Source organism: Geotrypetes seraphini, chromosome 19, assembly GCF_902459505.1.
Source record: "Geotrypetes seraphini chromosome 19, aGeoSer1.1, whole genome shotgun sequence".
Taxonomy (NCBI): Eukaryota; Metazoa; Chordata; class Amphibia; order Gymnophiona; family Dermophiidae; genus Geotrypetes; species Geotrypetes seraphini.
Window position 1 is genome coordinate 13167066 of NC_047102.1, and position 14839 is coordinate 13181904.

Genomic DNA, 14839 nt, shown 5'->3' on the forward strand with positions numbered 1-14839 from the left:
TGGAGGCATCCAGAATGCGACGGACAGGCTGAGACAGATTATCTAGAGAGGTCAGCCCGAGAAAAACCAAGCTGTCAGGTGGAGCGAAGACAGATTGGGATGCAGTAGAGACTGACGTTGCTGCGTAAGTAGAGTAGGAAACACAGGAAGAGGAATGGGCTCCCTGGAGCTGAGATGAAGCAGGAGGGAGAACCAGTGTTGGCGAGGCCACCGAAGAGCGATGAGAATCATGGTGGCCCTGTCCCTGCGGAGTTTGGATAACGTCCGCAACATCAGAGGTAGTGGAGGAAAGGCATAGAGGAACTGATCCGTCCAGTCGAGCAGGAATGCATCTGGGGTCAGACGATGAGGAGAGAAGAGTCTGGAAAAGAACTGGGGCAGCTGATGGTTGTGAGGCGCTGCAAAGAGGTCCACCTGCGGAGTGCCCCAGCGAGCAAAGATGGAGTGGAGTGTTGAAGGGTCCAGAGTCCACTCGTGAGGTTGAAGGATGCGGCTGAGATTGTCGGCCAGGGAGTTCTGTTCGCCCTGGATATAGACAGCCTTGAGGAAGAGATTGCGGGCCGTGGCCCAGGTCCAGATGCTGAGAGCCTCCTGACAAAGGAGGTGAGATCCGGTGCCGCCTTGCTTGTTTATGTAGTACATGGCGACTTGATTGTCTGTGCACAGGAGAAGAACCTGAGGGCAGAGAAGGTGCTGGAAGGCCTTGAGAGCATAGAACATGGCTCTGAGTTCCAGGAAATTGATGTGATGTTGACGCTCCTGAGGGGTCCAGAGTCCCTGGGTGCGTAGATCTCCCAGGTGAGCTCCCCACGCATAGGGGGAGGCATCCGTGGTTATGATCATGGAGTGAGGGGGTAGATGAAAGAGTAGACCCCTGGAAAGATTTGAGGAGTTCAACCACCATTGAAGAGATTGCTGAAGAGACGATGTCACAGAGATGGGATGAGAAAGAAGATCCGTGGTCTGTGACCATTGGTTGGCAAGAGTCCATTGAGGTGTCCTGAGGTGGAGTCGCGCCAGAGGAAGCACATGGACCGTCGAGGCCATGTGGCCCAGGAGAACCATCATCTGTCAGGCAGGAATGGAGTGATGAAGGAGCACCTGACGACAGAGGTGGAGCAGGGTCCGTTGACGGTCCGAGGGGAGAAACGCCCTCATTAGTGTGGTGTCGAGAACTGCTCCAATGAACTGAAGTCGCTGTGTGGGAAGCAGATGCGACTTGGGGTAGTTGATCTCGAACCCCAGGAGATGGAGGAAAGAGATGGTGTGATGAGTGGCTTGTAGCACAAGTGGAGACATAGGTGCTTTCACCAACCAATCGTCCAAGTAGGGGAACACCTGGAGGTTGTGAGACCTGAGGAAGGCCGCCACCACAATAAGGCACTTGGTGAACACCCTGGGCGATGAAGCGAGGCCAAAAGGTAGCACCTTGTACTGATAGTGACGGTGCTGTATCTGAAACCGTAGGTAGCGACGTGAAGTCAGATTGATTGGGATGTGAGTGTAGGCCTCTTTGAGGTCCAGGGAACATAGCCAGTCGTGTTGAGAGAGAAGAGGGTAAAGTGTGGCAAGGGAGAGCATTCTGAACTTCTCCTTGACCAGACACTTGTTGAGGTCCCTGAGATCGAGGATGGGACGAAGGTCTCCTGTCTTCTTGGGAACCAGGAAGTAGCGGGAGTAGAATCCCTGACCCCTTTGGTCCGGAGGCACCTCTTCGATGGCATTGAGAAGAAGGAGGGATTGGACCTCCCTCAGGAGGAGAGGGGTTTGGGAGGAGTGAGAAGCAGACTCTACAGGAGGATTGTCTGGTGGAAGAGTCTGGAAGTTGAGAGAGTAGCCGTAGCGAATGATGTTGAGGACCCATTGGTCTGATGTGATGACCTCCCAACGGCTGAGGAAGATTTGGAGGCGACCCCCGATAGGCTGAGGAAGAGGCAATGATGATGGGAGACTGGCTATGCCCTGGAGGAAAAAGTCAAAAGGGCTGAGATGGTTTTGACGGAGGGAGAGGCTTGGCAGGTTGGTGAGACTGTGAGCGAGCCCGAGATTGATGCTGTTGACGAGGTCGGCGGGGCTGCTGTTGAGGCGGGTTGAGAGGTCTGGCCGAGAACCTGCGCTGGTATGAAGACTGCTGTCTGTAGGTGCGAGCAGGTGGAGTCTTCTTTTTAGGTTTAATCAGAGTGTCTCACCTGGTCTCATGTGCTGAGAGTTTCTGGGTTGTTGAGTCCAGGGACTCTCCGAAGAGTTCATCACCCAGACAAGGTGCGTTAGCCAGGCGGTCCTGGTGGTTAATGTCCAGGTCAGAGACTCTCAGCCATGCCAAACGTCGCATGGCCACCGCCATGGCAGATGCGCGAGAGGTCAGCTCAAATGAGTCGTAGATGGAGCGAACCATGAATTTCCTGAGTTGGAGGAGGCTGGAAATATGTTGCTGGAAAAGAGGGACCTTACGTTCAGGAAGGTATTTCTGTAAGGAGGAGAGCTGTTGCACCAGATGCTTCATGTAGAAGGAGAAGTGGAAGGTGTAGTTGTTGGCTCTATTGGCTAACATGGCATTTTGGAAAAGGCGCTTACCAAATTTATCCATGGTCTTTCCCTCTCTGCCAGGAGGGGTGGAGGCATATACACTGGAACCCTGAGATTTTTTCAAAGTAGATTCCACCAGGAGGGACTTGTGGGGCAATTGAGGTTTATCAAACCCTGGGATTGGAATAACCTGGTACAAGCTATCCAATTTACGAGGGGCTCCAGGAACCGTGAGGGGAGCTTCCCAGTTTTTATAGAAAGTTTCCCGTAAGATGTCGTGGACGGGCAACTTCAGAAATTCTTTGGGAAGTTGCTCAAAGTCTAGGGCATCGAGGAAAGCCTGAGACTTTTTAGAGTCGGACTCTAAGGGAATGGAAAGAGCTGCTGACATCTCCCTAAGGAATTTGGAGAAAGAGGATTGCTCTGGTTTAGAGACGGTGTCGGTCATGGAGGGTTCTTCGTCGGTTGACGAAGCGTCCTCCTCGGTACCGTGAGGGGAGTCTTCCCACAAATCTGGGTCCCTAACGTCGGGGTGCGTACGTTTGGACATCGGTGTGGAGGGCTCGGCATGGCGGGTCTTTGAAAGAGATTTGCCTGAGCGCACCGAGGCGGTACCAGGTGAGGAAGACCGATGTCGTTCCTGGGACCGGACAGGGTCGGCAGCATCACGGGTATGTACTGTAGGTGTTTCTGCCAAGAGCACCGGCATGGAAGTATTAATCGGTACCGAGGGGGTCGACACCGATGGGACAGTGTGAGGCTCGGACCGGTCCCGTACCGGAAGGTGCGGTGCCAGCAACGCCGGCAACAGTTGTTGGAACTGTTGTTGCAGCTGTTCCTGTAACTGTGTTTGGAGTATGGCCGCGATGCGGTCGTCCAGGGGAGGCACCGGTACCGCTTTTTTCTTCTTCGGTACCATAGGTGCCGCTCTACGCTCCGGTGATGAGGAGGCCGATGATGAGGCACTCACCGAGATCGGAGCGGAGCGTTTGCGGGGCCGGTGCGGTGCCGGGAGGGCCGGTGTCGCAACCGTGGCAGGAGGGCGCTCAAGGGAAGTGGGAGGCTTCTTAGCCGGCTTACCTGGGCCCAATGACCCCGAGGAAGGGTCCGGTGGTGTTGATGTCGTCGGTGCCGACTTTTGTGGTGCCGTCGACGTCGCAGCCAGTTCCATGGCAGATCCGGTACCAAACAAAATATTTTGCTGGATCTGCCGATTTTTCAAAGTACGCTTTTTAAGCGTAGCACAGCGGGTGCAGGTGTCAGCCCGGTGCTCTGGACCCAAGCACTGGAGGCACCAATTGTGTGGGTCGGTGAGGGAGATCGGGCGTGCACACCGCTGGCACTTCTTAAAACCCGGTTGAGGGGGCATGAATGGAAACACGGCCTCCGCAAAATCGAACCCGGAGGCCTGTATGGTGGCAACAGGCCCCGCCGGGGCCGGCCTGAAAAAATAAGGAAAACTCAACGAGTTTTTTTTTTTTTAAAAAAACAAAAATAAAGGGAATTCGATAAGAAAAAAGGAAAAAAAGTGAAAAAATACGCGAGCGGGAAGGCAAAAATTAGTTTTTCAACGGCTGTTGAAAACACATGCGTCTTCTTCGCTCCGCAGAAACTGGGGACCACGCTCTCCTCCGTCGGGCGGGAAGGCACTTGCGCATGCGCGGTGCGGCCAACTAGAACTTTCTAGTTAAAAAGGTCCGTACCGGGGCTCCGTCGGTGACGTCACCCATGCGTTAAGAATATGCTGCCTGCTTGTCCTGGGATAATAATGTATTCTCACAGATCCTAAAGAATGATTACTGAACCATGAGACCAATATTCATGGAAGCAGAATGAAGAGACAGGATCACACCGAACATCACTAGCTCAAGGAGATGAAGTATAAGGAACACAATATTCTAAATCAACATCTACAATGTGTAAACAGAGAGTTACATGTTTACACCATAGTCAGTGCACCAAAAATAAGCCATCTAGCTCCACAAGTATTCAATGCAAGTAGTATCCTTTGGTAAGACAATAGCCATTTCATAGGTCTTACCTTCTCAAACTCAGCATCAATCTGCGAGAGAAGAGCTGGCTTTTCATCTTCAAAAAACATACGCAAAGGGGCTCCCATGTACAGATACATCACTCCCAGCAGGGTGATGGCAGATGTTCTTACAGCCTAGAAGCATAGCACAAGCAAAAATCTTTATACGGAAGATTGGGTACCGATATACAAAAGGTTTCCTTGCAGGAAACTCTCTTGCCGATGCACAAAAGGTTTCTCCATGGCTGCTACCAATCATTGCAGCAGCCACCGAGAATCGTATGCTAATGCATTACAAGGAGCTCATTAGTATTCTAATGAGCACTCCAAGTAATGCACAGCATGAAAACACATCATTTCCAGGGCAAACTTTACCGGCAGGGTCTGAACAGTCAGTCTTACTTTTCTGTCAGTGTCTGAACACTAATTGGCTCAGGAACTGACAGGAAAATAAGGCTAAAACAGTTCATCCTGCCAGTAAGGGTCCCAACAACCATTAAAACAAATCCATCTCTCCCTTCCACTGATCCTACCCACCTTCCATGCTACCCCATTCCCACCCCCCAAGTCCTAAGAAAAAAAACCACCTGGCAGTCCAGTTGATCTCCCCCCCCCCGTACCTCAGAGGATTGGCAGGAAGGATACCCACTCCCTCCTGTCACTGGGGGGTAAGTCTGGGCTCCTCCCTCAACAGACCCCAAAACCCCTGTACCTCTAAAATGAAGATCTGCAGGAGGGATGCCCATTCCCTCCTACCAGTAGGCCCGCCTCTTCAAAATGGCAGGCCTTCCCCTTCCTGGTGCATCCTGGGATGCACTGGGAGGGATCTAAGGCCCTGGTTGGCTCAGGCACCTAAGGCTCTCCCATGGATGCACCAGGATGGGAAGGCCCACCATTTTGAAGAGGCAGACCTGCTGGCAGGAGGGAGTGAGCATTCTTCCTGCTGATCTTTGATTTAGAGGTACGAGGGGCTGTCAGGCACCCTTCCTCCCCTCTGCAACAGGAGGGAGTTGGCATGCCTCCTGCCAATCCTCCGAGGTAAGGGGATAGTCCTGGAGTTGTGTGGGGAGGGGGAGAGTCCTGGCAGATTTTTTTAATGGGCTGCTGTTGTGCATGTATTACATGCACAACAGCTGTGCCCATTTTTAAAAAAAACCCAAAAGCCCCTCCAGCTGATCAGGGCTTCCCCAATCAATTGAGTTGGCAGTCGCCGCTCTCCCCTCTGCTGGGATTGTGGTTCCGGATGAGAACGGTCGCTGCAGGCAAGTTAGCAGGAGCTGTGCCTAACACTTTCTCTTTTGAGCAAGGGCCAGGCACAGTTCCTCCCCTCTTATGGGGCTACTCCAAACAGCATGCATATGATCTGCATAGCTCTGTAAAAGAAAATCGCTCCCACCAAGGTTTTGTGTTGTTTTTTTTTTTAACCATGGTGTCGGAGCATTGTGCATCCTGCCCTTGGTCCTCTATGAACCAGAAAAATTTACATTTTCAGCCATCATCACATGTCACTTACTGGGTTAGTGGCAGCAAGGGCAGTCTTCACATTGCTAATGAAAGCCTTAACATTCAACCTGGAAAAATTTCAAAAGCTGGATAGTATTACAAATGAAAGTAATCAGCAAATCAATTGCAGGCTAATTTCCACATTCCAGAAGAATGAACACTTATGAACAGCAAAGTGCATATTTAGATTCTAGTTTACCTTACTTATTGTTGAATTTATACAGATTACTAGCCAAGTCCAAAACTCTACTGAAATGAGCTTGAGATATACTGAAAAATCGGATCAAATTAATTCAGAGACTTACCCAGCAAAGCCAAATTCTTTAATGGCATTTGATAGCCAGCTCAGGGATTCAGACTGGTTCTTGGGATTCTTTTGAGTAAAAGCTAATGAAACAACCTGGAGGGAAAAAGATTTCCATTCAAGTCTGCTCCCCAACGAACTGCTGCAGCATCTAATCATAGTATACATGCAAACCTACCTCCTTGCCATGCCTACACGTAGAATGTCAAATCTAGGATTAAATACAGCATAAAGCATTGAAGAAAAGAAGGATTTAAAGTACAAACTACAAAAGGAACACAAGAAAAGCACAAAGGGCCTTCAAGTTCCGGGACTTGAAGGCCCTTTGTGCTTTTCTTGTGTTCCGTCAAGGTACAATAAACACAGTATGTCAAGCCTAGAGCAGCATAGCCTATGGGTAAACAGGAAACAAGGCAACATCTCCTTTGCTGCCCCTGTGTAATCTAGAAATTATCTGAACCCTGGTAGCACAGGCATACAACCCTTTAGGATCTGCAAATCATCTTGATGTAGGCACTGGCAATTGTTTTGGATCCACCTGGAAATTGCTGCCTTTAGAGCAGGTCTCCTTTGAGATATCAACTGAGTAGTGGTGTAATTTCTGGAAAGAACTGTTAATTTTCAAATATCCAAGAAGCATTCTGTGAATGCTGGTGCTCTTGCAATCAGATTTTGAAAAAGAGATGGAAAAGAAAATTTTAAATGCAACGAGGACACCACCTCAGGCAAAAAAAAGCACCCGAGAGCTGCCGCGTGAGCGGACTGCTGGGCAATATGCACCACTGGTCTGACCCAGCAGCGGCAGTTCTTATGTTATGTTCTAGATCAGAGATGACCATGTAGGTATCCATACAAGAAAAGGCATAAAATTCTAGAGATGTACCTTGTACTACGGAGGGAATTCAGCACAAAAAATTATAAAAGCCATGTAGAATTTAAAAAAAAAGTTAAAATTCTGTGGCAAACGTATTTTGTTTGTGCTAATTCCTCCCATCAGGCAGCCTTGATCTTCCTTCCTACCTCTTAGCAGGTTCAACCTTCATCTTTCTCTCTGTCCCCTGAGCCCCTCCTGCTCTTTCCCAACTCACTAGCTCTCTGTCTTCACCTTCCAAAGCAAATTCCCTAGTCCTCTTTGCCCCTCCTCCCAGTTCTTTAACTCCTAGCAGGACCGCAGGTCTCTTTATCTAATCTAATTCTTAGTCTTATATACCAAATCATCTCCTAGAAATATCGGAGCTCAAATCGGTTTACATAGTTAGATCACAAAGAAAGATCCATTAACATTCATTGGAGCTATAGCCTAAAAAGCGATGAAATATAGTAGTTTAAGGTTTTGCGAAAGATCTGAAGCGATGAAACATGATCTAATTTGAGGAGGTCGTCCATTCCAAATCACAGTTAGTAAGTATGGAAAGGAGTGTGAAATTTTACTAATGGACTGGATTCCTCTTACTGATGGAATAGAGAGCTTATATAAATGAGTTATTCTCGTTACCCAAGTTGTTCCTTCTTTTGTGCCCCTCCCAGCAAACACTCTCCCCCGAGCAATTTTCCAGCATACTCTGTTCTGCCTGCAAAGCGCAAGCCATCTCTGCATATTCTCTTTAGCATGTACTCTCCATTCACAAACCACCCCTTCCTCCACATCCCTGGCACAGCAAAACCCCTTGGGGTACTGTTCTCTCTTCCCCTCTCTGCATCCCTGTGCCAAAGAAAGCACCCTCATTGTGCTCCCCCTCAGAACACTCTCCCACAGCCTGCATTGTCCCCAACTCAGCAAATTCTCTCGGCATGTTTTGTGTCCTCTCCCACAAAAAGTGCTCAGCTATTCTTTCTTCCACCTCAGGTGCAAGGTATAGCACATCTGGTACTGCCTTACAAGCTACCAAAGATATCACAAGTTACATAAGCCCTTTCTCCCCCCATCCTTTGTACCTCCCAACTTCAGAAGACAGTGCCTTAGTAATACTTCTGTCATTTTTCCACTAACCTGTTCAGCTGTCCAAGGCAGCAGGCATGCTTCTGCTACTGCAGTCAAAGCTTCCTTTGCATTGCTTCCACATTTCACATCGCCAATCTTATCCACCAGCCCATCCAGCACAATTAGAGCCGACGTCTTGTGAAAGTTGCCCCTCTGAGCAATCAGGGACACGATATGCAACTTCATCTGCATTACCTGTAAAGCAGAAACCAGATTAATAATGCCTATTTATTAGGAAAACATGCATATTGCTACATAGGATATAAAAGGACTCTTCCCCCACCCCACCCCAAAAGTGATGTTATGAGAAATCAAATGCACTTTTTATTATGGTGTGATTTAATAATTGAAGGGTTTATTTCTAAAACCCTCTAAGGTGGGGAAAGAAAATAACTATTCAGTTGTGGATCCCATTTCTGGACTAACACTGTGGCTGTGTAGTGCATTACTTAACAGTTTGGTAATCTAAATGGCACTGTATATTGAATTATAGCTGTGGTGTCTACCATCTACTTTGATTTCTGAGAAACTGGCTTGCATAGGGAAGTGGAGTGGTTGGTTGCAATGAAAATGTATGCAAGTTTATGTTTCAAGTTGAATTTAATAAATATTTTCATTTAAAATAATGCTGGGTGCCATCAGCTGAATATCGACCTGAACAGTCCCATCAGTTTTGGAACAGTCAGAAGAATGAAAAGGAAGTAGATAATCCTGGTAGAATTTGTGTAGAATTCTGCACAGACTTGTCATCGCCCGGACTCCTGGTCCAGCTCCTGAACCAACCCCCTCCCTCTTCCCAGGTCTGGTCTCTGATCCCCCTCCCTGTATGGAGCCAGTATTTCTTACTCATGAGCCCTCCCAAAGCAGAAGTGATGGATGGTCAGAAGAGACAGTGCCGTAAAGCACACAGTTATTTATCGTAACAGGTGTTATCTTGGAACAGCAGGCAAATATTCTCACACGTGGGTGACATTATCAACGGAGCCCCAATACAGACTGTGAAAAGTGTACATAAGAACATAAGAATCACTATAAGCTTTTAGACTGCCTGCACTGTGCATGCGCGAGTGCCTTCCCACCCGACTCCAGCTCGTGAGGTCGTCAGTTCTATGCCCAAGCGAAGAAGTCCAACTAGGGGAGGTGGGCAGGTTGTGAGAATATCTGCCTGCTGTCCCAGGTTAATAACAGTGTTTTATCCTTAGACAAGCAGGCAACATATTCTCACATGTGGGACTCCGTAGCTTTAGAAAGGGGTCGGAGGAAGAATTGGGTTTCAAGCACTCAAATATTTGAGTTGCCTCACAAAAGCCTAGACCCAATGTCTGATGTCAGCCTAGAGGCTTATGGGAGATTATATCAATCTGGCCCTGGTATGGGAAGGCAGATAGACCCTTAGTGCAGGGAGACTGTGTTAAGTTTCCCTGATTGAATCATGACTAGCTAAAAGGTGTTAATGTCTGATTAAGAGGGTGCTTAGGACAATGGTGCACAGATCAAGCCAGAGACTTAATCCCATCACCATGCTTGCAGATGTCACACTCTCCTTTGTCAATTAAATGGACCATTGTCTCAAACAGTTTGCAAGTTCTAAACAGAAAGATACTGGGAGATACAATATTTTCTCTAGTCAGAATAAGATTCCAAGGTATAAAAAGCCTGCTCTCTGCTCTATCAATGTAACTCTTTTTCTATGGAGCTATCAATGTCTCTTTTCCTATCAAGCTATCAGGAGAGGGGTCTTGGCCCTCTCTCTCTCTATCTAGCTATCTCTTGGCTCGGCACTCTGGTTCTCTCTTGAGCTCTCTCTATCTCTCTGTCTATCCTTCTCTTTATCTATGGAACACGAAACATCACCCCATCCCCCTCTCTCTCTCTCTGCCTTTCCCTGAAACTTCACACTCAATTCCTTCTGGACTCTGTAAGGCAGGGGAACTGCTGGGCTCTCTATTTAAGTATAATACTCTCTACTTAATTGTAATGATTATAAATATTACTTTTCTGTAAGACTATTTCTATAATATATTCTATATGCAAAAACCTCTGGCTGTGCCTCTGATTCTACTTCCTGGTGAGTCATCGGTGAGGGAACTGAACCTGGGACCAGCGTTTGTCAGGACGCATTTCACTTAACCCCTACCATCTAACATTGTGGGGGTGCGACAATCCTTACATTTTATATTTTATTAAACTGACATCTTATACGAGAGCGCGGAGGCAAGGGAAGGAACCTAATGGAAAAAATGTTAATAGGGGAATTCCCCTGCTAGAGAAAAGAGGAGAATTCCCAGAAATCATATACCGTATTTTTCATTATATAAGATGCACCTGACCATAAGACACACCCACCTGTAGAGGAGGAAAAACCAAGAAAAAAAATTTTTTCAGAACCAAATGGTGTACCTTGTACCCTGTCCGTCTGTCCCCCCCCCCCCCCCCCTTCTTCCCTTAGGGTACCAACTGAAGGTAACAAGATGCCAGAGAGTTGATAAGAACATAAGAATATCCTTAATGGGTCAGACCAATGGTCCATCAAGCCCAGGAGCCCGTTCTCACGGTGGCCAAATCCCAAGTAGCAATATTCCATGCTACCGATACAGGGCAAGCAGTGGCTTCCCCCATGTCTTTCTCAATGAGACTATGAACTTTTCCTCCATGAACTTGTCTAAACCTTTCTTAAATCCAGCTACGCTATCCGCTCTTACCACATCCTCTGGCAAAGCGTTCCAGAGCTTAACTATTTTGAGTGAAATAAATTTCCTATTGGTTTTAAAAGTATTTCTCTATAACTTCATTGAGTGATCCCTAGTCTTTGTAAATTTTTGACAGAGTGAGAAATCGATCCACTTGTACCCATTATACTCCACTCGAGATTTTGTAGACTTCAATCATATCTCCTCTCAGCCGTCTATTTTCCAAGCTGCCCTAATCATTTTAGTCTTTCCTCATACGAGAGGAGTTCCATCCCCTTTACCATCGTGGTCGCTCTTCTTTGAATCTTTTCTAGCGCCACTACATCTTTCTTGAGATAACACCAGAATTGAACGCAATACTCCAGATGAAGTCACACCATGGTGCAATACAGCAATGTTACTTACCGTAACAGTTGTTATCCAGGGACAGCAGGCAGCTATTCTCACTAGTGGGTGATGTCATCCGACAGAGCCCCGATACGGACGTCTCACAAGCATGTCTTGCTTGAAGAAACTTAGAAGTTTCGAGATGCCCGCACCGCGCATGCGCCAGTGCCTTCCCGCCAGATGGACCGGGCGTGTCTCCTCAGTTCAGGTAGCTAGCCTGAGAAGCCAACCCAGGGGAGGTGGGTGGGACGTGAGAATAGCTGCCTGCTGTCCCTGGATAACAACTGTTACGGTAAGTAACATTGCTTTATCCCAGGACAAGCAGGCAGGTATTCTCACTAGTGGGTGACCTCCAAGCTAACCTCAATGGGATGGTGGGAGTGTTGGCAACTTAAGAGAATAAATTTTGTAACACTGTTTGGCCAAACTGTCCATCCCGTCTGGAGAAAGTATCCAGACAATAATGAGAGGTGAAGGTATGAACCGAGGACCAAGTGGCAGCCTTACAAATCTCCTCAATTGGTGTCGATCTGAGGAAGGCTACAGAGGCTGCCATTGCTCTGACCTTATGGGCTGTGACCCTACAAGGAAGGGATAATCCAGCCTGGGCATAGCAGGAAGAGATACAAGCCGCCATCCAGTTGGAGATGGGACGCTTCGATACAGGTCGTCCCAACTTGTTTGGATCAAAGGAGTCGAAAAGTTTTGAGGAGCAGTTCTGTGTGGCTTGGTGCGATCCAGGTAGAAAGCCAAAGCACATTTACAGTCCAGAGTGTGAAGAGCTGATTCTCCATGATGAGAACACTGGAAGCACGATGGATTGGTTGATGTGAAATTCAGAGACCACTTTAGGCAAGAATTTTGGATGAGTACGAAGGACCACCTTGTCATGATGGAATACTGTGAAAGGTGGATCAGCCACTAAGGCCTGAAGCTCACTGACCCTGCGAGCAGATGTGAGGGCCACCAGAAAAACCACTTTCCAGGTGAGATACTTAAGTGGAGCCCTGTTGAGAGGTTCAAACGGAGGCTTCATGAGTTGAGAAAGGACGACATTGAGATCCCAAACCACAGGAGGAGGTTTGATAGGAGGATTGACATGGAAAAGTCCTTTCATAAATCTGGAAACCACAGGATGAGCAGAAAGAGGTTTCCCCTGTAGAGGCTGATGGAAAGCCGCAATAGCACTCAGGTGGACTCTTATAGATGTAGACTTGAGACCAGACTGAGACAGGTGTAGAAGATAGTCCAACACAGAGGATAGGGAAGCTCGCTGAGGCTCCTTGGCATTGGAAATTCACCAGGAAGAGAATCTAGTCCACTTTTGGGAGTAGCATTGTCGAGTAGCAGGCTTCCTGGAAGCCTCTAAGACATCCCTCACCACTTGAGAAAACTGGTGAGGAGTTACGTTGAGAGGAACCAAGCTGTCAGATGGAGAGACTGCAGGTTGGGATGAAGCAGTGATCCTTGATGTTGAGTAAGCAGAGAAGGAAACACTGGAAGAAGGACTGGTGCCCTGCTGCTGAGTTTTTGTTTTTTTTTTTAACTTTTTATTTATAGAATTTTCATTCTTTCAATACATGAATCACATATTATAAAATGTATAATAAAATATATATGTATGTACAAATTCATATCATAGATATTCATCCCTTCCCCTATTAATTGTTTTTCCATTTTTCTTTCATATTAATATCTATATTTCCCACCCTAACCCTATATTACTATTATCAATGTGTTAAGATATCTGATCTCTAAGGGAGAACCAAGGTTGTCTGGGCCACAGAGGAGCTATCAGAATCATGGTGGCTTGGTCTGATTTCAATTTGACCAGAGTCTTTTGAATGAGAGGAAATGGAGGAAACGCATACAGAAATCGATTCCTCCAATCCAGCAGAAAGGCATCTGCCTCGAGGTGATGAGGAGTGTAGATCCTGGAGCAAAACTGAGGCAGTTTGAAGTTGTGGGGAGCCACAAAGGGGTCTATCTGAGGCGTCTCCCATTGTGCAAAGATCTGATGAAGGGGGTTGGAATGGAGAGTCCATTCGTGAGGCTGGAGGAGTCGACTCAAGTTGTCTGCCAAGACATTGTCCTTCCCCTGAATGTAGACAGCTTTGAGGAAGGCATTGTGGCAAACTGCCCAATCCCAGACTCTGAGAGCTTCCTGGCAGAGGGAGGCCGATCCCGTGCCCCCCTGCTTGTTTACATAATACATGGCGACCTGGTTGTCTGTGCGGATGAGGACCACCATGTCGTGAAGCAGATGTTGAAAAGCTTGAAGAGCATAGAAGATTGCTCTGAGCTCCAGAAGATTGATCTGATGGAGGCGGTCCGCACTGGTCCAGAACCCCTGAGTGCGAAGCCCATCCAGATGAGCCCCCCAGGCATAGGCCGAGGAATTGGTTGTGAGAACCTTCTGATGAGGAGGAGTGTGAAACAGCAAACCTCTGGATAGATTTGAAGAGGTCATCCACCAAAGTAGAGACTGCCGAAGAGCAGGAGTGACTATGATGTGTCGAGTCAATGGGTCTGACACTTGAGTCCATTGAGAAGCTAGGGTCCACTGAGGAATTCTGAGATGGAGCCTGGCAAAGGGTGTCACATGAACTGTAGAGGCCATGTGGCCCAGGAGGACCATCATGTGTCTCGCTGAGATGGACTGGCGAGAAGATACAGACTGGCAGAGATGAAGAAGAGTATCCATGCGCTGAGGAGGAAGGAATGCTCGAAGCTGAATGGTGTCCAGTACCGCCCCGATGAAGGGAAGGGACTGGATAGGCTGCAGATGGGATTTGGGGAAGTTGATCTCGAAGCCCAAGCTCTGCAGGAAGCAGATCGTGGTCAAGGTCGCCGAAATGACCTCTGGAGCAGAGGGGGCCTTGATGAGCCAGTCGTTGAGGTAGGGAAATACCTGAAGACCCCTGTTCCGGAGTGCAGCGGCCACCACCACCAGACACTTCGTGAAGACTCTGGGAGACGAGGACAGGCCGAAAGGAAGCACTCGATACTGCAGATGTAGATATCCCACCCGAAATCTGAGGAACTGGCGGGAGGCCGGATGAATGGGAATGTGAGTGTAGGCCTCCTTGAGATCCAGAGAGCATAACCAGTCGTTCCGCTCGAGGAGGGGGTAGAGAGAAGCAAGGGTCAACATGCGAAACCTCTCCTTTACTAAAAACTTGTTGAGGACTCGAAGGTCCAGGATGGGTCGTAGGTCGCCCGTCTTCTTCGGGACGAGGAAGTACCAGGAGTAAAAACCCCGGTTGTGCTGGTCCACCGGGACCGGCTCGATGGCCCGAAGCCGAAGCAAAGCCTGAGCCTCCTGAAGGAGAAGGGCGGTCTGCGTTAAGTTGGAAGGATATGTAATGTAATGTAATTTATTTCTTATATACCGCTACATCCGTTAGGTTCTAAGC

At 48.0% G+C, this 14839-nt stretch overlaps 1 protein-coding gene across 5 annotated transcripts in view; it reads right to left on the minus strand.

The window, feature by feature from the left end:
- CKAP5 (cytoskeleton associated protein 5) overlaps positions 1 to 14839 on the minus strand; it is a 120032-nt gene that overhangs the window by 60614 nt on the left and 44579 nt on the right. For all 5 annotated transcript variants that reach the window (XM_033928376.1, XM_033928375.1, XM_033928371.1 and 2 more), the window contains exons 17-20: positions 8356 to 8541; positions 6367 to 6461; positions 6072 to 6129; positions 4568 to 4693 (exon numbers count right to left, since the gene is read on the minus strand). In XM_033928376.1, coding sequence (XP_033784267.1) covers positions 4568 to 4693; positions 6072 to 6129; positions 6367 to 6461; positions 8356 to 8541 — 465 coding nt within the window. The remainder of the gene's footprint in view (positions 1 to 4567; positions 4694 to 6071; positions 6130 to 6366; positions 6462 to 8355; positions 8542 to 14839) is intronic.